We start from the raw sequence: 25,591 nt of genomic DNA on the forward strand, positions 1-25,591 counted from the left end.
GTACAGTGCAGTGGGGGAAGACACATCACTGCCTGATATGAGAAGGGTAAGGTATCACTTCTCATTTGAGTCCACGAAATGAAAACACATCACTGGCAAGCAACAGTCTGCTGAGTTCTGTCACAACATCATCCATGCTTTCCTTTAGGGCCATGAGCTCCCTAGTTCATACACGTTCACTAACCCTTAACAAAGTATCCATCCTTCCGCTGTGTTGTGGGCAGCAGCCGGTCCCTTCCGGAGAGCCAGAGGTGCGGCCCCCGGCGCGTTCCCGGGGGAGGGGCGGGGTCGTTCTTCCGCCCCACCCTGGGGTCTTCCGCTTCTCCCTGAGGAGCGGGAGGCCGGAGTTGGCGCGCCGCGCCCTCCGGGTTCGGGTCCGGGCCCCTTGCACAGACACTTGTGCTCCGAGGGCTAGTCTGTCGGGAGCCCCGTTTCCGTCAGGCTGCCTCTGGAGAGCCGCCTTCCATGGGCGAGTGAGCCCGTACAGAGCCGGACACTTGTCCGGGCACGCCACAATCGTGCTCATCTTGAGTTTTAAAACTCTTCCTGTGTAGGAGTACTCATACAGGTAAGTTCTTTAACAGCTCCTTAAACTTTTCCTTCCAGGTCATATTACTGGATTATTTTGTGGTGGTTTATTAGGAAATTATAATAAAGTAGATAAGAGACATTAATGGATTCCTTTTTGATGTTTCAGTTCCACAGTTAGATTTGGATGTGTATGAGGCAGTGAGACAGAGTGTTTTCACTTTTCCCATCCTCTTTGCCCTTCCTGTTAGGATGTTAAAAATTAATTTAGTGGTGTCGTCTTTCCTTATGAGCTGGTGTAGAAGGTAGGTACCCACATGGTAGGGTAGGTAGGGTAGAAGGTAGGTAGGAAGGAGGTTAAGACACATGCTTTGAACTGAAGGGGATTGGTTGGGTTTTAGGAATTATTTGTGAAAAGGTTTGTAGCGGGAAACACTGAAAACTGGATAGCAAGCTAAATGTAACATTTCTGCTCCCTTTTTTTTCTGTTAGGAAATACTGGAAGTACACTAAAACGGTTTTTTATACACTCTAGTTTAGAGAAGGCCTTCTTTTAGCCTTCAGGAACAAACCTGGTTTTGTGATACCTTTTGTTTGTTTGTTTTCCCATTTTGAATTTTTGGTTTATTTTTAGGCATTCAGATGTCAACATGTATCTGTTTAATGTAAAAAGATATTAATGTCCAAATGTTTTGTGTATTGATAGGAAAGACTAAAAAGGACGCACTTAGGCAAGACTCTCCAAACCAGAAAAAGAACACATCCTGGAAACCAGAAGCTGAAGAACTGATATTGTCATGGTCTGGATTGGAAACAGAAACATCTGATGCAGAAAAATGTAAAACAAGGGTGCTGCCAAGTGAAGATTTGCCTATGCCCTCATCTGGGCATCAACAAGAACAGACTGTGTCTCCAAAAAAGTCTCTCAAGTCTTCCAAGAATCTGCAGTCAGCTTCAAAAGCTTCTCAGCATTTAGATAAGAGGAAACAAACTGCTAAGCAGGAACTTCCTAAGGTTAAAGTAGCTAAGAAAGTGGCGTTAAGTTCAAGGAAGGAGCTTAAAAAATCTGTCCAGAAAAGTAGTAGTAAAAGACCTCAGTTGCAAAGAGAGAAGAGTTCTGACAGTGAACCTAGTGAAGAAGAGCATGAAAGAGAGCCTGTAGATTTGAAAGATGTGTGTACCACGCCCTTGCGTCAGAAATTAGAGACTCCCGTGATTCAGAAATTGGCTGTGTCTGAAAAGCCTAGAAATGTGTTGCACACATTGGAGTCACCTGGTGGTGCAAATAACCAATCTCCTGTGAAAGCACTACAGCATCCCATGGACAGTGTGAAGAATTCAGAAAAGAAGCAGTTGCCAGCCAAGTATTCAGGGAAGATACCCGGAAAGATTCCTTGCAGAACCAATAAAGCTGTTTACTCAAACCCTGAGGACACTGAGTCTCAAACAGATTCTGACAGCTCTTCTGTACAGAACATGGCAAGGAAAAACCAGAAGTTATCAGATGTAAAAATAAAAAATAACAAAAGAAAACGGAACAGGCAACATGGACCACAGTAAGCTTTTTATGTGATTCCTTACAAGCGTGGTATAACTTGGTAGATAATTAAACACACCTTGTTAACGTTTAAGCAGTGATGGCCCAATTGAACTACGAGATAGTTTGAGATTGGTCAAATAGTTAATAGAGAAACCAAGTGGTGTAGTCAACATCCTGTTCTCAAATGTGGGTGCCAAATCTAGTGTCTTTTACATGAGGAAGTTTGTGCTGGTTAAACTGTTCTCGTGAGACTTGTGTAGTAGATACAATCCTACCACCACAGAGTAACTTCACTGTCAGGTTTGTTGTATTTTTAAATGAAATTTGGAAAATACAGCATTTAATTCTTCAGCTATTGTATATATTTTTGTGGATGTAACTTTCTAGTCATAGGCAATCTAAAGACGGAAGTTTAAGGAGTCTAAAACCAGTTTTTAATAGTTGTTCTTTGCATTGTTTTTTAATTTTTTTTTAATGTCTTTTTATGGTTTTGTTCAGGATATAAAATTATTGCCCTACAGGTTCCTTTCATTAAGTAAAATTGACTCAGCCCTAAAAGGTACTAAGAATAATTTTTTCTCTTCTAGATATTCCTTTGTGGCTGAGAAGGCTGTGAACTATGAAAGGTAATTTCTTGAGTTGTCTGAAAACCTTGAATTTAATCTCACTTCTGCCCCACTGAGACAGAAGAGTTTGGTAGTACTACCCCATTCTGTGCTCTACTAGTGAAGCACCTAGTAGAAAAGAATTGTAATTCACGCTTGAGGATTTTAAATACTGCATTAATACAGTTAATAAACTAGTAAAATTCTTCTTCCTGTCATAAATAAGGGGTCATAGTAGGTTTCTTGCCTTAGGGGATTTTTTTCCTTTGAGGTTTGCTTCCACATTAGTGTGTGATTTTGGAACAGAAATACCAGTGCTCCTAGAACTAATAGCAGCTGTACTAATAAAGTTGCCGTTAAGTGGGGTATACAGCTGTATCTATGATCCAAACTTTTTGCATGTAGATAGGCATGTATCTTCCCCTTCATGGGATGGGAACTTAATGACAAAGCAAACAGGAGTGGCAGTCTGTGAATTTATTGAATTCTTAAGCAGTCATTCTGCAGAAAAAGGGATTTGGGGTTTTTAATTATAAGGGAGACTACTGCAGACTTACTTGGACGAATTTGTACTGTAGGTTTGGTAATTTAGATAATTTAAATGCATCTTTTGGAGTTTAGGTGGATAACAGGTGAACTTCACTGGCACAGTAAAAGCAGTGAAGCACAGCCACAGATGGAGGAAGAAGGAAGGTGAAGGGTACTGATGCTAAGGCTGCAAGAGAGGTCCTGTTAGAAGTGATTTGGTTGCTAAAGAATCTCTGGTGGAGTCACACATATAAATTGTCATTTTATGGGGGAGATTTCATGACAGACTACTCATTACAAAGACAAATTATTTTACTGTCCATTCCTTATAGTATGCAAATCATTTCTTTAAAGCAGTATCATAATCACAGTATATGGAAAATTGTTTGAAAGGTAATGCTACAGAAGAAAGTATCTTTATTCTGGAAGGGAGAAAAAAAGAAGTTTAAGAAACCTGTTTAGAGAGGAGGTGTGAACACTAATTTTTCTGCCTGGTGACTGAGTAGAGGAGGAGTTGATGAATTTCAGACCTATGATTTCTAACTAGCAGTCATTTGCTTTAGTGTCTAATCACTGTAGACAGATGGTTAAAAGAAAAATAAAACCCAGACCACATGATCTGAAAAAAACTTAACTTTTATATATATGGTAGTGCTGTAATGTTCCTTTGACATTTAACATCTTTAAGCAGCTTTATTTTTTATTCTTTTGCAGTGGGCCTGTTCTAGAACATTGTGATAAATTTGATTCCAGCACTAAGTCTTGCGAACAGTATGATACATCATCAGGTAATGTTTAAAGTTGATATTTTCTTGCATTTTATGTATAAGCTTCTTATAAACTGTAACTGATGGTTCAGTAATTTCTGTTGTATTCAGCTTGTCCAGAACAAATGCGGATTTTATTGGCTGTGGTTACATTTCTGTCCAAGTAGGTGGTACGCTATGCCAGCTTTATGTTGTGTTAGCTTTGGAAGAACAAGCCCTCCAGGGTTTGGCATCAAGCCTACTGGGATAAAGTTATCGCTCCAAAATATTTTGAACACATTTTTCAGGCTCTGTTTGTACTAGTTTGATGTGTTGCCATGTGATGGTACTAAATGCAATCACTTCAGGCCACCCTGGACCAAAGTGTACAGCCCGATGGCCTGTTCACCCAAGAATATTTTGGTTTGGGGTGTTTTGTTTGGTTGGTTTGGTTTGTGGTGTCTGGTTTTTTTTAAAAGTTTTGTTTGTTTGGTTTGGATTTTAAGTTTCACAACATGAGTTGTACGTGTTGTCATAATGGACATGAGCCTTGGAGATAAAAAGTCATTTTGTTAGTATTTTAGAGCCAAAAGTGAATATGCGAATGTTATTAGTTCATGCAGTGCTTTCTTCAGAGACCTAATTTTGTGTGTGTTCTTGTAAGAAGTTTGTTCTAAAGCTAGGTTTGAGTGATATAAAGCTGATTGACCTTGCACTTTGTCATAATTTTCCAATGTGTGTCTTATCAGGAGGGATAGGTCTGAGAAATATTTATTTGAATATATAGTTTTCATGTAATTTTCAAGCTTACTGATTGCATATACTGCTTGTCTACATTGGGTTTCATACATGTTTATAGCAAAATGTGTTAAGAGGGAACCCTATCGTTGGGACTTGTATTACCCTTGGTTGCTTTTAGTGGGGATATTGAATAAAAGTCAGGAATAGTAAATGCCTATGGTGGTGGTTTTTTGAATGTGTTTACAGAGACTTTTGATGACTTGAATTACAAAGTGAGAGATCCATTGTCAGACAACATAGCAAGGCATAAAATAGGTAAGATTATTTAAAATATCATAATGTAAGTGTGTAAATACAAATGTATTTCGAACTTGATGTAAAGTTTGTTGAAGGAGACTGGCATGCAGCTGCACACTGAGCTACCTGCACTGAATGTATTCCTAAACAACTGAGTCAAGACAACCCCACAGTTCAGTGAGAACAGTAAGAGTTTGTATTAGTTTTACGCAGTATAACTGATGGTGCAAATAACCTGCCTTCTGTGGTGGTCTGAGTCTGGATAGGATGGAACAATGCGTGTGCAGTCGATTGCAGTCCCATGCTTGTCTGTTTTATATTGGGGTTTTTTTATGGCCTTCATTATTATTTTATGCACAACACTTTAGTTGTCTACCTTCAAAACTATTTCATCAAGTTTTTTATATTTACCATTTTTAACATTTAAATATCTTGACTAATTTGCTCTTAGCTCTTAAAGGGCTTTTATTCTTCCTTACAAATACTAAAATATATCTTACTGTATTCATATACGGCAGTTTAGACAACTTGAAAGTTGAGACTATGTAATAAGTACATCTGAAGATAAATATCTGAGAAATCTTGGAAATACGTGGAGTTTCTGTTGGCAGAAGTGCCATTCTTCTGGACCTCAGAAATGGGACTTGTGAATCTGGAAGAGGAGGAGCTGCGTATGCAGTCTCTTACTCTCCCCTTGCCATAACTAGGGCAGTGCCTTTTCACTGTTGCTAATGAAATCCCTCAGATTTAGGCTGGGTCCTATATATATAGAACAGGTTTAATTCCTCTACTCAAAACCTTACAAAAAAACCCCCGAAAACCCCTTAATTCAGTACTAGTGGGACCAACCTCTGCTGCTGACTGGTTTTAGCAGTGATGCAGGTGAGGATTCTGGAGAATAACAGGCTCTTTTCACAGAGTTGGTTGATCCTGCCTTTGGCTGTCATAGTTGGTAATGAATAATGAGACAAAGTAAAATAGTTGATAAAGCAACAGTATTTTGATAGGAATACAAATTTCTACAGAACATGATATACTTTCCTTCCCTTAAATCACACTCATGTGAATCACAGTTCTATTTTAACTAAACACTTCAACTTTCTATCAGGTAAGACTTTCCAGAAGTAACTATAAATTTCAAATAACAGGAAAAACAGTGTGTACAGCAAAAATCTATATGCAGCTTTAAACAGGCATCCTGCTAGTCTCCAGGCAAGCTATTCTTTTCATTAGAATGAATTATTTTAAACAATTTAATTCACCTTTCTTAAGACAGGCTGAGGTTTTGCAAGAAATTATTTGACATTATATGGTATTCTAACATCAAACTAAAGTAAACAAACACCACTATAAAGGATGCCTGTTCTCAACCCTGCCATTAACGGAATATCCTATTTAAAAAAATAGAATCAAAACATTAAAATTAAATATACAAACTAGATTATTGGCATCATTTTCCCAGCACACTAACAAGGCCTTCAACTTGTTTCCACCCTTCAAGAAAGATACATATATATAAAGTTATTGTACAGATAACTATCAGGAGTTAACAAGCTTTTGTACAAGCATCACCTTTCAACTCTACTGTTCACCATTTAGCTAAGAACTGTGTCCATATATCTAGCAAAGTGGCCAAAACCAACTCCAATGGAGTCCAAGACAGCCATACCCACCAGCAGTAACAAGGCAGCGTGCTCCAACCTGAGACCATAAAAAATTTAAGTGTCCTGGACAAAAAGCTGAAAAAGCTTTCACTAGAAAAAAACCTGGAAAATAAGCTATTAAACAAATCTAATTACAGAGTATTTACTGTTAGAGCACAACAAACTAAGAAAAAAACCCATTATCAACAACTATTACAGATGGTTAAATTGTAGCCTATAAACTGTTACAAGTGGCATATGGAGCTTCTTCAATGCTCATACAGAACTAAATCCTACAGAACTAAATTTGTACCCCAGTGAAACTGTACCCAAAGCTATACTGTGACATTGCCATAACTAACTTACGCTTTGGCTCTGCATTGAAGTCCTCTTCCTATTTTTGTCAACAGGAGCTGAGCAAAGGGTTGCATTTGGAGAGTTTACTGTAAGATCACTGCTGCAACCTATGAAGAAAACACTGTAAGTATGGGGATCTTGGAATTGTCCAGGTCTCATTTATTTTAACAAGTTGCTACAGCTATTAAGGTCACATAAATCCAAACAAGAAAGGAATCAGCTACTCAGGAAAGATTACCTTTATAAGACAGCTAAGACACAGTTTTAAGCAACTGGGAGGGGGGTGCTTTTCAAGACCCTGAGAAAAACTTTATTTTTATCCATTTTATCTCTAATTTTTATTTCTATTTACTTACCACTAAATATAATATAAAGAAGAAATTATTTCTTCTTTTACCAGCAAATTGAGTAAAACACCAAATAAGAGCTTACTTTCAAAACAATCCTCTGAGTTTCAGTACGTTTTGACCTGGCTGTACATCAATCTTACTTCTAGAAAGAAGAGGAAAAAAAAATATTTTAAATCAAAAATATCAAATGTTCTTATCCCAGCCATATGAAAGCAGCAAAGTTCTTACTTCTCAATATTTTAAATTATTATGTCCTCTAGTCTCAGCTTCAATATACTTTTACCTATCATTTCCACACATAGATATCTGCAAAGAAACTTGTCAAAATAAGAATTCCAGGGAAAAAAGCCTCACTGCCACAGATTATGATGAGAATGAAGAACTCTCTCTACATAAAAGAAAACACACAACTACTTCCCTGAGGTAAAAGAGCTTCGGGATGAAGAAAGTCTCTCTTGAAATAAACATTTTTTGGGCAGAAGTGAGTGATTCACTAGCCAGACAATGTTGATCAAAACCACAATAACACTAGAAAAGACATGGAGTATTACTCCCATAATGATCATTATACACAGCTGATTTGGTAGATTTGGTAAGCTCGTGAAATGCAAGTCTAAAAATGGATTCCAGCAACAAGAACTTCACAGGCTTCTGACGTGCCTTTAAAGAATGCAACAGCACTACAAATACTCCAACTCATCTCTAGCATTTACCAGCAAGGTCCAAATACGCTGGAACTCTGTGTGGGCTTCATTTCTCTACTTCTCGAAAGGCAAAATGTCTGCACAGACTACTCCTTCCGTACTCAGGCAGCCTAGTTAGGAGCACCTTAGGTATAGCAACACCATAGTTTGCTGCCTCAGCAAAGGAAACAAAGGAAAACCTTGGGGCTTTGTCCCCCAGCACTGTTTGCTCCTCCCACCACTAAGAAATACAAGAAATTTGGGAAACATGGTATGATCGGATTAATAGGATACACCGTATAGCTTTGACATTATGCTCTCGGATAAAAATCCACATAAGTTTTCCAGAATCTAAGAATAAAACTTTAAATGCAAATTACCCTCCTCCATGGCAGAATCTTGCTCTGTAGTCTTTCTTTAAATGGTTCTGTGAAGAAATAAGAATAAGTTCATACTAGGCATAATGACACTTGACAGGAAAACAAGTAAGCAAATATCAAGCATTCTCCAGTCATCGTAAACTAGTGGGAGAGTGGGAGTTACTGCAGCCCTGTTTTCCTTAGAATGCCACAGCAGCTACAACCCCTGTAACAATTGCCAGAAGTTCAGCTTTCCACAAGAACCATCAAAGCATCTGTTACATTTGAAGTCAGAGAGTCTTACAGGAGACTTACGTGACAGAAATCACAGAGAATGTAAGGATTTGGTTACCATTTACTCAAGTGTAATGACTAATCTTTAAAGTAAGGAAGAGGAATGATCTACCACAAAGCAAGCCAGGACATAACCAAACATCCGCTGCTGTGTGTTAACTGCTCACGTGATGGTTCTTACCTGTTTGCCACAGGCACGACCACACCGACAGGCAGTGAGAACACATCGCTGTGCCATGGTAAAACTACAGCCTCAGTTAAGTCCCAGTGCCACCTCACACACTTGAAACCCAAATATAATCAAAGTTATTCAAATAGAAAACATGACTCCAGTCATCTACTACCACAACTGGAGCAGTAATACTTCAAATGGCAACATATTATCAGTGTTACCTTCTACACCAACAAATGAAATAAAGCCACTGACCTGGAAACAGGCAAAGAACATCAAGGATACAAATGGGAAGAAAGGTCTAGAAAAATTCAAGCGCTAAGCAGAGTGCAGTTTTTCACAGATGTGATAGGAAAACATCTAAAAAAATGTAAATGTTTAGCTGAAAAACAACTATGACCTCTTATTCATTTGTGTAAATTTAAAAAGTATGTGCAGCTTGGAGATTATCTAGTCCTAACACAACGGAATTCAGCTCGTTTTTCTGAAGTTGGCTATAGTGACAGTACTTTGCACTTTATGATTCCTCTTTGGATATTACTTCTGGTAACAAAAATAACCAACACCACATATGGATTGATTGCACTGGAAACTTTCAATATCAGCCTTAAGCGGCAGAAGGAAACTCTAGGTCACACGGGAAAACAACTGACCAAAAGCCACCTCTTCAGAAACTGTGCACACTCCAGTCAATCTGACACTCAGCCTTAAACCTCTTCCCCTTGCAGCAGTGTGTAGCACAATCCACTGGCACGCAGCCTTTCGCACTAAAGAGACTGAAAATCTCCTTTGAACAGTTCATTTATGAGTGTGTTCGCATTGTCCTACACATGAAGAGTTTTAAAACTCAAGATGAGCACGATTGTGGCGTGCCCGGACAAGTGTCCGGCTCTGTACGCGCTCACTCGCCCATGGAAGGCGGCTCTCCAGAGGCAGCCTGACGGAAACGGGGCTCCCGACAGACTAGCCCTCGGAGCACAAGTGTCTGTGCAAGGGGCCCGGACCCAAACCCGGAGGGTGCGGTGCGCCAACTCCGGCCTCCCGCTCCTCAGGGAGAAGCGGACGACCCCAGGGTGGGGCGGAAGAACAACCCCGCCCCTCCCCCGGGAATGCACCGGGGGCCGCACCTCTGGCTCTCCGGAAGGGACCGGCTACTGCCCACAACACAGCGCACAGACAGACCGACAGGCAGGCGGACAGACCGACAGACAGACACACCCTCGCCATCCCCGCACTCTCTCACCAAGGCCTCCGCCATCCCGGGCCGGGGCTCGCGCGTGCCCCGCGCGCCGCATTCGAACCTGGGCGCCTTTCCCGCCGTGCGCGCGCCCACGGCCGGTGGGGACAGCGGCGCCCCGGCCACGCCCCCCCGCCTCCGCCTCATTGGTCGGCGGCCGCTGCGCGCCAGTCAGGGGCGCTACTTTTTGGCGCGCGCACATTGTGGCGCCTGCACAGGAACGGGGGCTGTCTCCGCTGTGGGCTACTTTCTTGCCTTCCCTTCCTTAAGGGGACCTGCACGGCGACGGGTCCCGTTTCTTTGTCCTCTCCTGGGAAACGCCAGTTCAAATTCTCTAGTTTCCAAATGGCCACTGTCACTACGGGGAGATGCAGTTTTTTCTTTAAAACGCTAGTGAAGAACTTAACATTGAGCAAAAAACAAGCATGTTATCATGCTTGATAACATGAGGGCGCAGTGCCTTACAGTGCCCGCGAAACGCTGCCCAAAAATATAGTTTTAAGTGAGGGTTTTTACTGCACACTTGTGACTAGTACACCATCCCTGTTCTTTCTGACCACTATGGGGAAGGCCCACTGTTTTTATGGAAGTACAACATAACATGAGAAGTTTGTGCTTTCTTTTCATGAAAATACTTAAGGTCACTTTGTGAACCCGGTGCTGCTCCATGTTCTGGATCCCTTTCCCCACCCACGACGTGGGGGAGCCCAGTTCTAGCTCCATATCCATCTGAAGAACCATTCCGACGTCTTGAAAGGACAGGGAAAGGGAACTCCAGCGACAGGGTTTTTCAGGCCCCGAGCCTAGAGGGGAGAGGTGCCCTCCCCTCCCCCCACGCACATGGTCCCATGGCAGGCACAGAGACAGCACACCGGCGTGGAGAGGAGGCAAGAGAGCGTTTATTGTTGGGAAGGGGTTTATAAAGCTTTTAGGAGGGTCAAAGGGGAACCAATCACAAGTTCAGGGTCACACAGAAAAAACCATCAGGTAAAGGGTCAACAGCCAATAGGAAGGGGTTTACAAGGACCAATGAGAAACAGCTCAGGACACCTTCCCAGGACACCTTGTATGGGAGACAATAGCCCTTCACAGGGGGGTGTTGGGAAGAGGGAGGCAGTGACACTGCAGAAAATACAAAAAGCCATTTTGAAACATGTTTAAACCAATTTCTCATCAGATTCACTGCTACACCATGTACATCAGGTTAGAGTTGCAGCTTTTCCTCACTGTGAAATTGAAACTTGTGTGTTGCTGGGAGAAGTGAGAACTTAAAATACTTTGCTGGATCTCACTTTTGCCATGCAAAATTATTGACTTACTAGCAAGACAGTTTTGCTGGTATTAATGCTGTAACTCACGGACACTTTTAAGCTTGAGTCTCAATAAGCTTTCTGCACCATGGATAAGCACCCACATTAGCTACTTGAACAACCACAGAAAAGATACATTTAAATTAAAATAAATGCTCAGAAGCTCTCCGCTCAAAATTTATCAACCTTTGGAGAAAGGTTTAGATTGATGCACTGTGCTGCACATACGCCTTCTGTAATTGCACGACAGGAGATGGTTAACTGGGATTGATAAACCTTTCAAGCTAATGTCAGCTTCCTCTCTTCAACCAACTGGCCTACAGCCACATTGTTTCAAAGATGCAAGGAAAAATCAACAACTTTTACTCGTGTTTGATAACTCAGATATACAAACTCTTTGCCTACCTCAAACCCACATTATTTCAGGACGTTAGATGCCATGATGAGGGTGACAGGGTTTCTGCATTTGCAAAGATCCAAGTGGTGCCAGAGTTGTTCTTTCTATGTAGTCACTATTCTTGAACAGCTTTTTGGTTTGTTTTGTTGTGGTTTTTTAATAAACATTCACATATTTATCCTACATAGGAAAAGGGTGGGAAAATAAACGTGACCTCAGGTCTGCTGCTCATAATTTCTGGGAATCTAACCCAGTTTTCTGGGACTCTAACCCAGTTTTTAGGGATACTGCCGAGGCGTCCCTCCGGCTCCCTTTTTGAAAGCGCTTTTCTTTATCAATTACAATACAAAAGTATACATACCTCTTAATTTGGAGGAGGAGGTTCGTCCGCCGGGACGTGGATCCAAGGAGTCCGGGGAGGCTCTGTCAACAAAATTCTGTCTAAGGGGCCCCGAGAGCGTCGCTTGGGCCCCCTGGATCAGCGCCCTGGGGAGTCTACCACTCCTGGCTGGCCAAAAATGATGCCAATAATTGCCCCCAAAAAGGCGCAGAGAACTGCTCAGAGACAAAATTTAGTCTTTAAGCAGCGAGGTATGTTTATTAGGCAATGTTGGAGAGCAGCCAGCTCACGCTGGACAAACTGCTCTGCCTTTTCCAGTGAATTTACAGGTTTTTATACAATTTCTACAGGTGATTGCAACATGTTTACATAAATATTCATATGATTGCAACATCTGATTATAATAATCATAATAGGCAGAGTCTAGGCGGAGTCAGGGGCGCGGTCTTCCATTTGGGGAGAATCTAGGAGGGTCATTCCTGTTCTTCATCCTTATCAGCCCCTGGCCCAGGTTCCGTCATCTTCATGAACTTTTCAACTTTCTTGATTTTGGCAGACTACATGGAGAATTTTGCAAGATTCTTAGACTCCAAGCTCCACTTTGCCCCTTACTTATCTTACTTAGGTTGGGTGTGTGTGCATTTCGTTTAGTGTACGGTACCACCTAATCTCTATCTCTAGTTTCTGGCAGTACATCCTAGCTAAGTGTTGGCAAAGTTCTTTGAGCCTTCGTTTATTCTTATATTCTTATATTCTGCTTATATTCTTATATTCTACTTATATTCTTAAATTCTGACTTATATTCTGCTTTCTAGGCCTTGTCTGGCTTCACCAACAAGAAAACGCTTGCTCGCCAGAAACGCCCCAGGCTGCCAAACCAACTGCACCAAAAAGACAAAGCTTCCTGCCTATCTTTTCTGCTGAAAAAGGCAGTCTTCTCCTGTTTTCAGCCCTGCTTCCCAACTGATAGCCCGATTCGCAAAATTGCATATAAACAAATATTCCTCCCAGACTACAGATGCCAGCACAGAAACTCTTGATGTGCATGGAGCCTCCAGTCTGACAAAACAACTACACCACAAAACCAACACTTGCAGGCTTTCTTTCCTGGCGATAAAGGCTATTGTTTCCTGTTTTCAGACTTGCCTCCCAACTGCCAGACCGACTCCCAAAATTGAATACGGACGACGATTCCTCCCACACCAAAGATGCCACCACAGAAAGTTCTTGCTCCCCATGGAGTCTCCAGGCTGACAAACCAAAAGCACAACAATGCCAAAGCTTCCAGGCTTTCTTTCCTGGTGATAAGGGCTATTTTTTCCTGTTTTCAGCCCTGCCTCTTAACTGCCAGCACGACTCCCAAAATTGCATACGGAGATTACTCCCACACCAAAGCAGATAGCACAGAAAGCTCTTGCTGCTCATGCACTCCCCAGGCTGACAAACCAACTGCAGCACAAAGTCAAAGATTGCTGGCTTTCTTTCCTGTCCAATAAGGGCTGTCATTTCCTATTTTCAGATTGGTCTCCCAACTGCCAGAAAGACTCCCAAAATTGAATAAAAAAAAGCTTCCTCCCACACCATAGATGCCAACACAGAAAGCTCTTGCTGTTCATGCACGGCCAAGGTTGACAAACCAACTGCACCCCAAAGCCAAAGCGTCCAAGCTTTCTTTCCTTGCGATAAAGGCTGTCATTTCCTGTTTTCAGACCTCCATCCCAACTGCCAGTTCGACTCCAAAAATTGCATACAAAGATTCCTCCCACAGCGAAGATGCCAGCACTGAAAGCTCTTGCACCCCATGGAGTGTCCAGGCTGCAAACCAATTGCACCACAAAGCCACAGCTTACTGGCTTTCTTTCCTGGCGATAACAGCTACTGTTTCCTCTTTTCAGCTTTGGCTCCCAACTGCCAGGCCAATTCCCAAAATTGCATTAAAACAAAGACTCCCCCCACAGCAAAGGTGCCAGCAGAGAAAGCTCTTGCTCCCCATGGAGTCCCCAGGCTTACAAAACAACTGTAGAACAAAACCAAAGCTTCCAGGCTTCCTTTCCTGCTGATAAACGCTGTCATTTCCTGTTTACAGACCTGCCTCCCAACTGCCAGAACAACTCCCAAAATTGCATACAAACAAAGATCCCTCCCACAACAAAGATGCCAGCACAGAAAGCTCTTGCTGCTCATGGACGGCCCAGGTTGACAAACCAACTGCACCACAAAGCCAAAGTATCCAAGCTTTCTTTCCTGGAAATAAGAGCTGTAATTTCCTCTTTTCATCTTTGGCTCCCAACTGCCAGACCGATTCTGCCCAATGGACGCTCCAGGGCTGTCATTTCCTGTTTTCACACCTGCCTCCCAACTGCCCGACCGACTCCCAAAATTGTATATAAACAAAGATTCCTCCCACACCAAAGGTGATAGCACAGAAATCTCTTGTTGCTCATGGACTCCCCAGGTTGACAAACCAACTCCACCACAAAGCTGAAGATTGCTGGCTTTCTTTCCTGGCGATAAGGGCTGTCATTTCCTGTTTTCAGAACTGCCTCCCAACTGCCAGATCGACGCCCAAAATTGCATACGAAGCAAGATTCCTCCCACAGCAAAGATGTAGGCAGAGAAAGCTCTTGCTCCCCATGGAGTCTCCAGGCTGACAAACCAACTGCAACACAAAGCCAAAGCTTCCAGGCTTTCTTTCCTGCCGATAAGGGCTGTCATTTCCTGTTTTCACACCTGCCTCCCAACTGCCAGCCCGACTCCCAAAAATTGCATATAAACAAAGATTCCTCCCACAACAAAGATGACAGCCCAGAAAGCACTCGCTATTCATGGACACCCTTGTCAGAGGACAGAAACTGTGTGAACAGTTTCCATTGCATTTCTGCGACCTTCACCTTGGCATGGCTGGGTGCAGACAGTAAAAAAAATACTGCGCCACTAATATGACTGCAGGTCCTGTGCCAGGGTGAAGGAGGAGTTATGCTGGCAGGAAAACAAGTTTTATGGACACCTGGTGTGGTCCAATTAGTAATGTACAGCTCAGTGTGTTTACCTTATGTATCCAATGTAACCTGAAAAAGAATCACATGTCTCTGCATCACAAGCAGCATATAAGCTGCTTTTCCTCTAATAAAGTGGACATTTTTGCCAATCATATTGATTTGTGTGCATTTCTGTCTGAACCCCTCCGCCGTTATCTGGCGCCCGTTTAGCAGGGAGTTCTACTTCGTCGAGTTCTGCAGGGACGCAAGGCGAACGGCAGGAGTTGAGGGAAGCGGTCGTGGGAGGTGATGCTGTCCCCGGCATCACGGAACAAAGCCATGCGCATGGTACAGAGGAATCTCACCCTGGCCCGGTGAGTCGACCGAGGGAGAGAGCATGGGGCCCGCGGCATCCGAAGGGGATGAGGCCGCGGAAATGCTCCTCCGATATATATTCTCTCTAGGAGAGCCTGTTTCTGATGGAACCGCCCCTAAGGGGTTGATGGCATGGGTGAGAGCGAGGACTCTACTTCCCGCTGCTCGAACCGCCTTTCAGGTGTCCACAAGGGACGCTATAAAGGAATTCTTTTGGGACGAGATCTCTACGGGGTCAGGAGCCCCTAGAACGTGTACTCTGCTTTGGTGTCTGGCAGTTGGGTCGCTACGAGAGTTAAGTTCTGAGCGACGGGAACTCATAAAGGTTCGGACGGCTCTGTCGGGAGATGCCGGGACTACGGTGGGTCCCCGCCCCGTTCGGTCTGCTGTAGGGGGGATCCCCGTGCCTGCGGCTGCGATGTTGCGAATGCTAGGACCCTTAGAAGCAGCGAGATCACCTCCGTTTAGCACCGTGCATGTAGCAGCAGGATGTGTGGGGGCTGCGGGAACATCACTAGCGGCGGAGAATGAAGCTGGAGCCGTGCCCGCGGCACCGCTCTCTCTTGCGGCTGCGCAGTCGGCAGTGTCGCTCCTCACTGTGCCTGCTGCTGCGCATGTGTCAACTGGACCGACACTGCTGGGAGCCTCCGCGTCCCTAGATGGCGCTGCACCGCTGGCACCTGAAGCCACCATGCAACCCGGAAGAAAGCCACTGTGGATCGCTGCCATGGCAACAGATGCTGTTTTCAAAAAAAAAAAAAAAAAAAAAAAAAAAAGACAAACCATGCCGTTTCCAGGTGTGGTACATATGAAAGAAAGTAGCAGCTATTGGGCCTTGCATTGGAAGATGCTATATTAGCACAACGAGCAACACCGAAAAAGTGCCACTTCTCGTTGACAGGAGAGGCAGGCTAGAGAACTGCCTTTCCGTATTTTTTGTTAACTCTCGTGTTAATTGTGTTGTGTGTCCAATGTTGTTGTGAGCTCACTGTATTGTTAACGGTACCGTGCTTGTGTGTGTGTGGAGAAGCGGCCATACGTTTGTTAGTAACTGTTAAAAGCCAGAGGTGAGAGTCCGGGAGAATTTCCTCCCGTTAGAGTGTCTCGGGTACACATAACAGCATAAAAATTCCCTTTAGGATTACTCAAACAGCTGCCAGAGTCCGGCGTGCGGGCACTGGGGCCGCGCGCCAGGGCTGGGAGCTGCGCTCTGGGGCTGCCGCTGTGCCGAGCTCGGCCGTGGGGGAGGCGGCGCTGGCAGCCACGGCAAAAGGCAGCAGGGGCACCTCGGCGGCAAAGGCACCTCAGCGACAGAGGCAACGCCGACAGCTACTTCTGCAGAGCCAGCCAGACTTCTGCGGGCATCCCCGGGAGCTGCACGGCGCACGGAGCAGCCCGGGGAACAGCAGCTCGGCGGTGACTGGCTTGCGGGGGAGTTGCCCTGCAGAATCCAGGCATGTCAGTCATTGAGAAGAGAAAGCAGAATCTCTCTCTTTAGTCCTTCTACTCACTTGTAGATAACTTAAAACTAAAAGATTGTGTTTTACTAAAAGTTAGCATGCAAGAAATTTTAAGAGTTTCCCAGAGAATGAATCTTTATATAAAAGCTTTAGTGAATTGCCTTGTTTTTAGTTACATTTTACCCCTGTAAAGACCTTCTGCCCAAATTTCGTGTTCAGTCTTAGCAGGAGACGTAAGGTTCACACAATAGAGATCATTTGTTGCTTAGCAACTGGGTGGGACTCAAACCACCTCCAGCAGTTTCTCAGGACTAGGGAGAGAGTAGAACTTATACACCAAAAACTACAAATCTGCAAATAAGATAAATGGAAAGCTAGCAGGCTGAGGATTTCCTTAATTCTTAGGTAAAACATCTCTCTATCTTCCTGTTATAAACTGAGAAGTTATTGTGACAGTGGAAATCACATCTTTAGAATTGTATTTAAAAAGGTTTACTCAGCTGATTTTAACATTTGGATGTTTAGTTTACATTCCTGTCTGATATTATTTCTTTTCCTTGGTCAAGCTTAGTGAATTCATTATTTTTTCCTTTCTTTTTTTCTTCTGTGTTTATGACAGAGTTGCAACTTTGAGTTGCATTTCATGTGCTGTTTAAGCAATTGTTAATATTCTATTTATAACATAGCAGCAAGTACATTTTTTTTTTTTTCAGATTTTAATATATATCTTCTGTCGTGGATTCGTACAGTATGTACAGAGCAGTTTGGTCAAACGAAACGTATTATATGTTTTTAAATGTTTTATAACTGCTGATATAGCATACAACCTAATTGCTTTTCTAAAAACACTACTCAGGCACACACTATGCTGTGAAGTTTGACTTATCTCTCTTGGCACTGATGTTATGTCAACAGTTATACTACATGAATTTCAGATTATTTTTAAAATAACCTAACAAGATGCAAAATGCGTGTGTTTATACCGATAAAAGAGCAGATTGCTAAATTACACTTTTCCAAAACTATTGATGCGTGAATTAGAACTTTTTATGCCCATTTGATTTATAAAGCAGAAATGTCTGGAGACCACATGATAATCTGTCAGGAAATCAGTAGAGATTGCAATAAAGCTGAGTTACTAGAGTCAGGTTGAATTTAGTAAAATTTTTCTAGTTTACCTCCCAATATAACGATCTCAAAACTAGATTTAGTTAGCTTTACATTCGGGAAATTAATTAAAACCTGTGAGTGATTTAGGATTTTAATATAACAGGTGTAGTTTTTACCTGTTCTGTGCTGTTGTTTCACAATTATGGAGTTACATGTTCTTACAACTAGTTATTTGTTTTCCTTTGTGCTGCTTATGTTGTGAATTTTGTTCTCTTCCTGAAATTTCATAGGTAAAAGAACTAAAAATACGAGCAGATGATGTAGATCACATCTAAGGAACCGGCTGCAAGCTGGAATCTGGCCTTCTATATCCTTCTGAACTGCACATGTAGCTTAAGGCTGAGTATTAAACAGAATGATCAAACAGTATTTTTTCACTGTCATAGACTTAAATGCGAACTTTTTCAAAAGATGAGCTTGACAATGACTATAATAACTTGATGGCACAATTAAGTGTGACAGATTCAGGCAGGGGAAGTGCATCTGTCAGTGCATCTACTGCTGAATCTTCTATGGGACTTGCTCTTAATATGACCTCAACACAGATATCTGCAGTAAAACACATCCAATTTGGAAACCATGGGCAGCTTTTGCCAATACAAAAAATACCAACACGTTGTCATGAAGGTTTCTTTCTCAGTGACTTAGCAAATAAGAACTGCTCTCTAGTAAGCAGCTATGAGTTTCAGACACTGGCTGGACATGGAGCAGAATCAACTGTTACAGACTGTCTCCTCAGGTCTGGGGAGAGTAATTTGAAAACTATGCAAGAAACGGATTATGGACAAATATCTGCAGAAGACATAACAACAGAGACAGATTTTTTCCTCACAGGAGACACCATATTGATGTCACCCTTCAGCTGTTGCTGCCAGTGCAAGTTACAGCCAATCTGCAGCACCAGTAGAGATGTCTGAAAAAGAGATAATCTGTATGGAAACAAACACAGATAGTTTGGCAGAGGTTATGCCAGAGGTGCTTTTATTCATATCTCACAAATATGAATCCAAGGATGAAGACTTGTCTTCACTGAATCATTATGAATTCAAACATACAGTGATGCAGAAATAATTAACCAATTAACCAGTAGTGCAATCAACTTAGAAAAAAAAATATATTGGAAATTACACCCGGACAGATTGAAAGTTTACCTGACAATCCAGAAGCCAAAGTCCAAAGTGTAACTGAAGACAGCAGTGGAAAGGATTTTAAAGACATTAGTGTATCTCAGAATCCAAAGAAACCTACTAATATTGTAGCTTGTGAAGTTCAATGTGAGTTTAATACAAATCTGTGCCTGATGCATGAAGAAGTGGACAAAGATGAACTGCCGGAAGCCAGCACTGAGGTAGAACATACTCAGGAATCAAAAGCACTCCTGCATTCTGGCAGCCAACTTGAACCAAACAGCCTTTGCCAAAGAGGAAAAAGTGAGAAAACAGAAATAGGTCTACCACTGAATGTACACAAACATTCAGCTGTTTGGAAAGCAGCTCCACTGCAGACTACTTGTCACTGGTATCTAGGATAGAGGAGGATTCTCTCCCCACAACTCATCCAGAGCTGCCAAAAGATCACACTCTGCGAAAAACACCTTTTGTCTCCGTGTTGCCTGTGCAAACTGTGGAGCAGAGGAATGTCTGTTTAGATGCGGATTTAGAAGATGATTTCTTGACTGAGATAGGGCAGACGTGTCACTAAGGGGAAAGGAAGACAATGGAAAACTATAGAACTTTTAACATCCTGAGGCCTAAGGGTTGTCGCTGTATACAACGATCTGTTTCTGTGCTGCTCATGTCACACCAGTGATGTTTGTGAAGATCAGGCAGACTGGTGTGGTTTGGGAACTCTACATCAGACATTAACTATTTTGCAGTGCTTGTATTTGTGTTTCATCTCAGTAGTGTTACAGTGGGTAGCAAGATTTATTTGGAATCATCATATGACAGAAACCTTTTGGCTTACGAGTCTTCCCAAGATTATATGTGATTGTGCAATAACAATTTTTGGGGTAAAATTCTATATCATATCCAAACTAGAAAAACTTTAAAAGGGTGGATTGCTTGTCCAGTTTGAAAACTACTACCAAGTTGCCAGACAATGCTATGTATTTGGTATAGGGGTCAGTGATTTAAGAATTTGTAAAACACTTTTGCAAGACAGAAACGGGGAGAGAACAGGTGGCAACCCCCTCAGTTCATTTGCAAAAGTTGTTTCATATGTTAAGTTTTTTTTTGTACACAGGTGTTGGTAGCTGCCTGCATGATGAATGAAACCTTGGAAAGAAAGAACAAGGTTGATGCTGTTTTCTGCAGGTAACAATGGTAACATCAGGAGCTGTTGTGGCTAACAGTTTCCTCAATATTGTTAGAACACAGTTTTTGGAGCACAATTCTTTTTGGTATTATAAGCATAGTTTTTCTTAGTCATATACACCTTTTTAGTATATTTTTGTATATTTTTTTTTAAGCACATGAAGTTAAGGATTTAAGAGAGTGTACGAACTTTAAAGTAAGTATTACAGGAGCACAATTTGTCAGCATTATGAGCACATTTTAGTGTTGTTAAGGCACAGTATTTTTAGTTTTGTTGGAGCACAATTTTTTAGTATGTTTAAGCATATAATTATAGAAGGTTAAGATCTTAGATTATTCACTGGGTATTGGTGGAGGAAAGTTTACCTGTTTGGTGGAGAAGCTTTAACACCATAAGGTACTAGAGAATTAGTATGGTTTCGTAACTCATGAGACAGTAAAATGAGATTCAAAAGTATGTGTGTGTGAAGTGTGTTTGAATGATGGTGGCCACCGTGTGAAAGTGAATGAATGAAAATGTATGCATGTATATGTGTGAATATTCACTTACACAAACACTTTTGGATAAACAAATACACCGATACCTTTCCATAAAATGGTAAGAAATCCTGAACAAACTCTCCGGGCTGCAATAGAATGGTATGCAAAGAGGGCAATAGAAACGGAAGATCCAGTGTTAATATACAATCATGTCATTGTGTTATTCAAGGGCCAAGGGGTGAAAAAGAATAACAGAAGACATATGGCCCAGAGTTTAATGGAGTTCCATTTCCAAGGATGTTCTGAACAGAGTGGAAGTTTTAAGAATAAACCCTACATTTAAAGAAGTACTTTTAGGCACACTTTGAGAGCACACATCTTAGGGTCAATAGGTTGTTGAGTTTATTAATGATGGTGGTGTTGTTGTATGTTTGCGCTTATTGAGATGTTATGGATACAATAAGGAATGTTACAGAAATGCAATTTAAACTGTTCAAACTTCAATGGGGGATTTGTCGGAGGACAGAAACTGTGTGAACAGTTTCCATTGCATTTCGGCGACCTTCACCTTGGCATGGCTGGGTGCAGACAGTAAAAAAAATACTGCGCCACTAATATGACTGCAGGTCCTGTGCCAGGGTGAAGGAGGAGTTATGCTGGCAGGAAAACAAGTTTTATGGACACCTGGTGTGGTCCAATTAGTAATGTACAGCTCAGTGTGTTTACCTTATGTATCCAATGTAACCTGAAAAAGAATCACATGTCTCTGCATCACAAGCAGCATATAAGCTGCTTTTCCTCTAATTAAGCAGACATTTTTGCCAATCATATTGATTTGTGTGCATTTCTGTCTGAACTCCTCCGCCGTTACACCCTAGCTTTGCAAACACACTGCACAAAAACCCCAAGTTTCCAGGCTTTCTTTCCTGGGGATAAGGGCTATTGTTTCCTGTTTTCAGACCTGCCTCCCAACTGCCAGACCGACTCCCAAAATTGCATACGGACGAAGATTCCTCCCACACCAAAGATGCCACCACAGAAACCTCTTGCTTCCCATGAAGTCTCCAGGCTGACAAACCAGCTGCACCACAAAAACAAAGCTTCCAGGCTTTCTTTCCTAGTGATAACGGCTATTTTCTCCTGTTTTCAGCCCTGCCTCTTAACTGCCAGTATGACTCCCAAAATTGCATTCGGAGATTCCTCCCACACCAAAGGAGATAGCACAGAAAACTCTTGCTGCTCATGCACTCCCCAGGCTGACAAACCAACTGCAGCACAAAGTCAAAGATTGCTGGCTTTCTTTCCTTTCCATAAGGGCTGTCATTTCCTATTTTCAGATGGGTCTCCCAACTGCCAGAAAGACTCCCAAAATTGAATAAAAAAACGCTTCCTCCCACACCATAGATGCCAGCACAGAAAGCTCTTACTGTTCATGCACGCCCAAGGTTGAGAAACCAACTACACCCCAAAGCCAAAGCGTCCAAGCTTTCTTTCCTTGCGATAAAGGCTGTCATTTCCTGTTTTCAGACCTCCATCCCAACTGCCAGTTCGACTCCAAAAATTGCATACAAAGATTCCTCCCACAGCGAAGATGCCAGCACTGAAAGCTCTTGCGCCCCATGGAGTGTCCAGGCTGCAAACCAATTGCACCACAAAGCCACAGCTTACTGGCTTTCTTTCCTGGCGATAAGAGCTACTGTTTCCTCTTTTCAGCTTTGGCTCCCAACTGCCAGGCCAATTCCCAAAATTGCTTGAAAACAAAGACTCCCCCCACAGCAAAGGTGCCAGCAGAGAAAGCTCTCGCTCCCCATCGAGTCCCCAGGCTAACTAACCAACTGCGCCAAAAAGCCAAAGCTTCCAGGCCTTCTTTCCTGCCGATAATGGTCGGCATTTCCTCTTTTCAGACCTGCCTCCCAACTGCCAGACCGACTCCCAAAATTGCATATAAACAAAGACTCCTCCCACAGCAAAGAGGCCAGACCGGAAAGTTCTTCCTCCCCATGGAGTGCCCAGAATGACACACCAGCTGCACCACAAAACCAAAACCTCAAGGCTTTCTTTCCCGCCGATAAGCGCTGTCATTTCCTATTACCAGCCCTGCCTCCCAACTGCCAGACCAACTCCCAAAATTGCATATAAACAAAGATTCCTCCCACAACAAAGATGACAGCACAGAAAGCGCTCGCTATTCATGGACGCCCCAGCTTGGCAAACACACTGCACCACAAAACCAAGTTTCCAGGCTTTCTTTCCTGGGGATAAGGGCTATTGTTTCCTGTTTTCACACCTGCCCCCCAACTGCCAGAACAACTCCCAAAATTGCATACAAACCAAAATCCCTCCCACAACAAAGATGCCAGCACAGAAAGCTCTTGCTGCTCATGGAGTCTCCAGGTTGACAAACCAACTGCACCACAAAGCCAAAGTATCCAAGCTTTCTTTCCTGGAAATAAGAGCTGTAATTTCCTCTTTTCAGCTTTGGCTCCAAACTGCCAGGCCAATTCCCAAAACTGCATTACAACAAAGACTCCCCCCACAGCAAAGGTGCCAGCAGAGAAAGCTCTCACTCCCCATCGAGTCCCCAGGCTAACTAACCAACTGCACCAAAAAGCCAAAGCTTCCAGGCCTTCTTTCCTGCCGATAATGGTCGGCATTTCCTCTTTTCAGACCTGCCTCCCAACTGCCAGACCGACGCCCAAAATTGCATATTCACAAAGATTCCTCCCACACCAAAGGTCCCAGCACAGAAAGCTCTCGCTGTTCAAGGAAGTCCCAGGTTGACAAACCAACTGCACCACAAAGCCTGAGCTTCCAGGCTTTCTTTCCTGGCGATAAGGGCAATCATTTCTGGTTTTCAGCCCTGCCTTCCAACTGCCAGACCGATTCTTAGACTTGCATAAAAGACTCCTCCCACAGCTAAGATGCCACCAGAGAAGTGTTTTGATCCCCATGGACTCCCCAGGTTGACAAACCAACTCCACCACAAAGCTGAAGATTGCTGGCTTTCTTTCCTGGCGATAAGGGCTGTCATTTCCTGTTTTCACACCTGCCTCCCAACTGCCAGACCGACTCCCAAAATTGTATATAAACAAAGATTCCTCCCACACCAAAGGTGATAGCACAGAAAGCTCTTGCTGCTCATGGACTCCCCTGGTTGACAAACCAACTCCACCACAAAGCCGAAGATTGCTGGCTTTCTTTCCTGCCGATAAGGGCTGACATTTCCTGTTTTCACACCTGCCTCCCAACTGCCAGACCGACTCCCAAAATTGCATATAAGCAAAGACTCCTCCCGCACCAAAGATGCAAGCACAGAAAGTTCTTCCTCCCCATGGAGTGCCCAGAATGACACAGCAGCTGCACCACAAAGCCAAAGCCTCCAGGCTTTCTTTCCTGGCGATAAGCGCTGTCACTTCCTGTTTTCACACCTGCCTCCCAACTGCCAGACCAACTCCCAAAATTGCATTCAAAGACTCCTCCCACAGCAAAGAGGCCAGCATAGAAACATCTTGCTCCCCATGGAGTCTCCAGGCTGACTAACCAAAAGCACCACAAAGCCAAAGGCTCTAGGCTTTCCTTCCTGCCGATAAGCGCTGTCATTTCCTGTTACCAGCCCTGCCTCCCAAATGCCAGACCAACTCCCAAAATTGCATGTTCTCAAAGATTCCTCCCACACCAAAGGTCCCAGCACAGAAAGCTCTCGCTATTCAAGGAAGTCCCAGGTTGACAAACCAACTGCACCACAAAGCCTGAGCTTCCAGGCTTTCTTTCCTGGGGATAAGGGCTATTGTTTCCTGTTTTCAGACCTGCCTCCCAACTGCCAGACCAACTCCCAAAATTGCGTACAAACCAAAATCCCTCCCACAACAAAGATGCCAGCACAGAAAGATCTTGCTGCTCATGGACGCCCCAGGTTGACAAACCAACTGCACCACAAAGCCAAAGTATCCAAGCTTTCTTTCCAGGAAATAAGAGCTGTAATTTCCTCTTTTCATCTTTGGCTCCCAACTGCCAGGCCAATTCCCAAAATTGCTTGAAAACACAGACTCCCCCCGCAGCAAAGGCGCCAGCAGAGAAAGCTCTCGCTCCCCCATCGAGTTCCCAGGCTAACTAACCAACTGCGCCAAAAAACCAAAGCTTCCATGCCTTCTTTCCTGCCGATAATGGTCGGCATTTCCTCTTTTCAGACCTGCCTCCCAACTGCCAGACCGACTCCCAAAATTGCATATAAACAAAGACTCCTCCCACAGCAAAGAGGCCAGACCGGAAAGTTCTTCCTCCCCATGGAGTGCCCAGAATGACACACCAGCTGCACCACAAAACCAAAACCTCAAGGCTTTCTTTCCCGCCGATAAGCGCTGTCATTTCCTATTACCAGCCCTGCCTCCCAACTGCCAGACCAACTCCCAAAATTGCATATAAACAAAGATTCCTCCCACAACAAAGATGACAGCACAGAAAGCGCTCGCTATTCATGGACGCCCCAGCTTGGCAAACACACTGCACCACAAAACCAAGTTTCCAGGCTTTCTTTCCTGGGGATAAGGGCTATTGTTTCCTGTTTTCACACCTGCCCCCCAACTGCCAGAACAACTCCCAAAATTGCATACAAACCAAAATCCCTCCCACAACAAAGATGCCAGCACAGAAAGCTCTTGCTGCTCATGGAGTCTCCAGGTTGACAAA

The 25,591-nt window shown here is 43.3% G+C and overlaps 1 protein-coding gene across 1 annotated transcript; it reads left to right on the forward strand.

Moving 5' to 3' along the window:
* Nucleotides 1–481: 481 nt before the first annotated feature.
* LOC135405165 (uncharacterized) lies at nucleotides 482–13,210 on the forward strand. The gene is made up of 7 exons (XM_064639870.1): nucleotides 482–568; nucleotides 1,235–2,084; nucleotides 2,656–2,694; nucleotides 3,916–3,989; nucleotides 4,935–5,003; nucleotides 7,039–7,108; nucleotides 12,943–13,210. The coding sequence occupies exons 2-7, from the start codon at nucleotides 1,402–1,404 to the stop codon at nucleotides 13,049–13,051; spliced, it is 1,044 nt and encodes a 347-aa protein (XP_064495940.1). The 5' UTR covers nucleotides 482–568; nucleotides 1,235–1,401; the 3' UTR covers nucleotides 13,052–13,210.
* Nucleotides 13,211–25,591: the final 12,381 nt, after the last annotated feature.

This window comes from Pseudopipra pipra, chromosome W (genome assembly GCF_036250125.1).
Source record: "Pseudopipra pipra isolate bDixPip1 chromosome W, bDixPip1.hap1, whole genome shotgun sequence".
Lineage (NCBI taxonomy): Eukaryota > Metazoa > Chordata > Aves > Passeriformes > Pipridae > Pseudopipra > Pseudopipra pipra.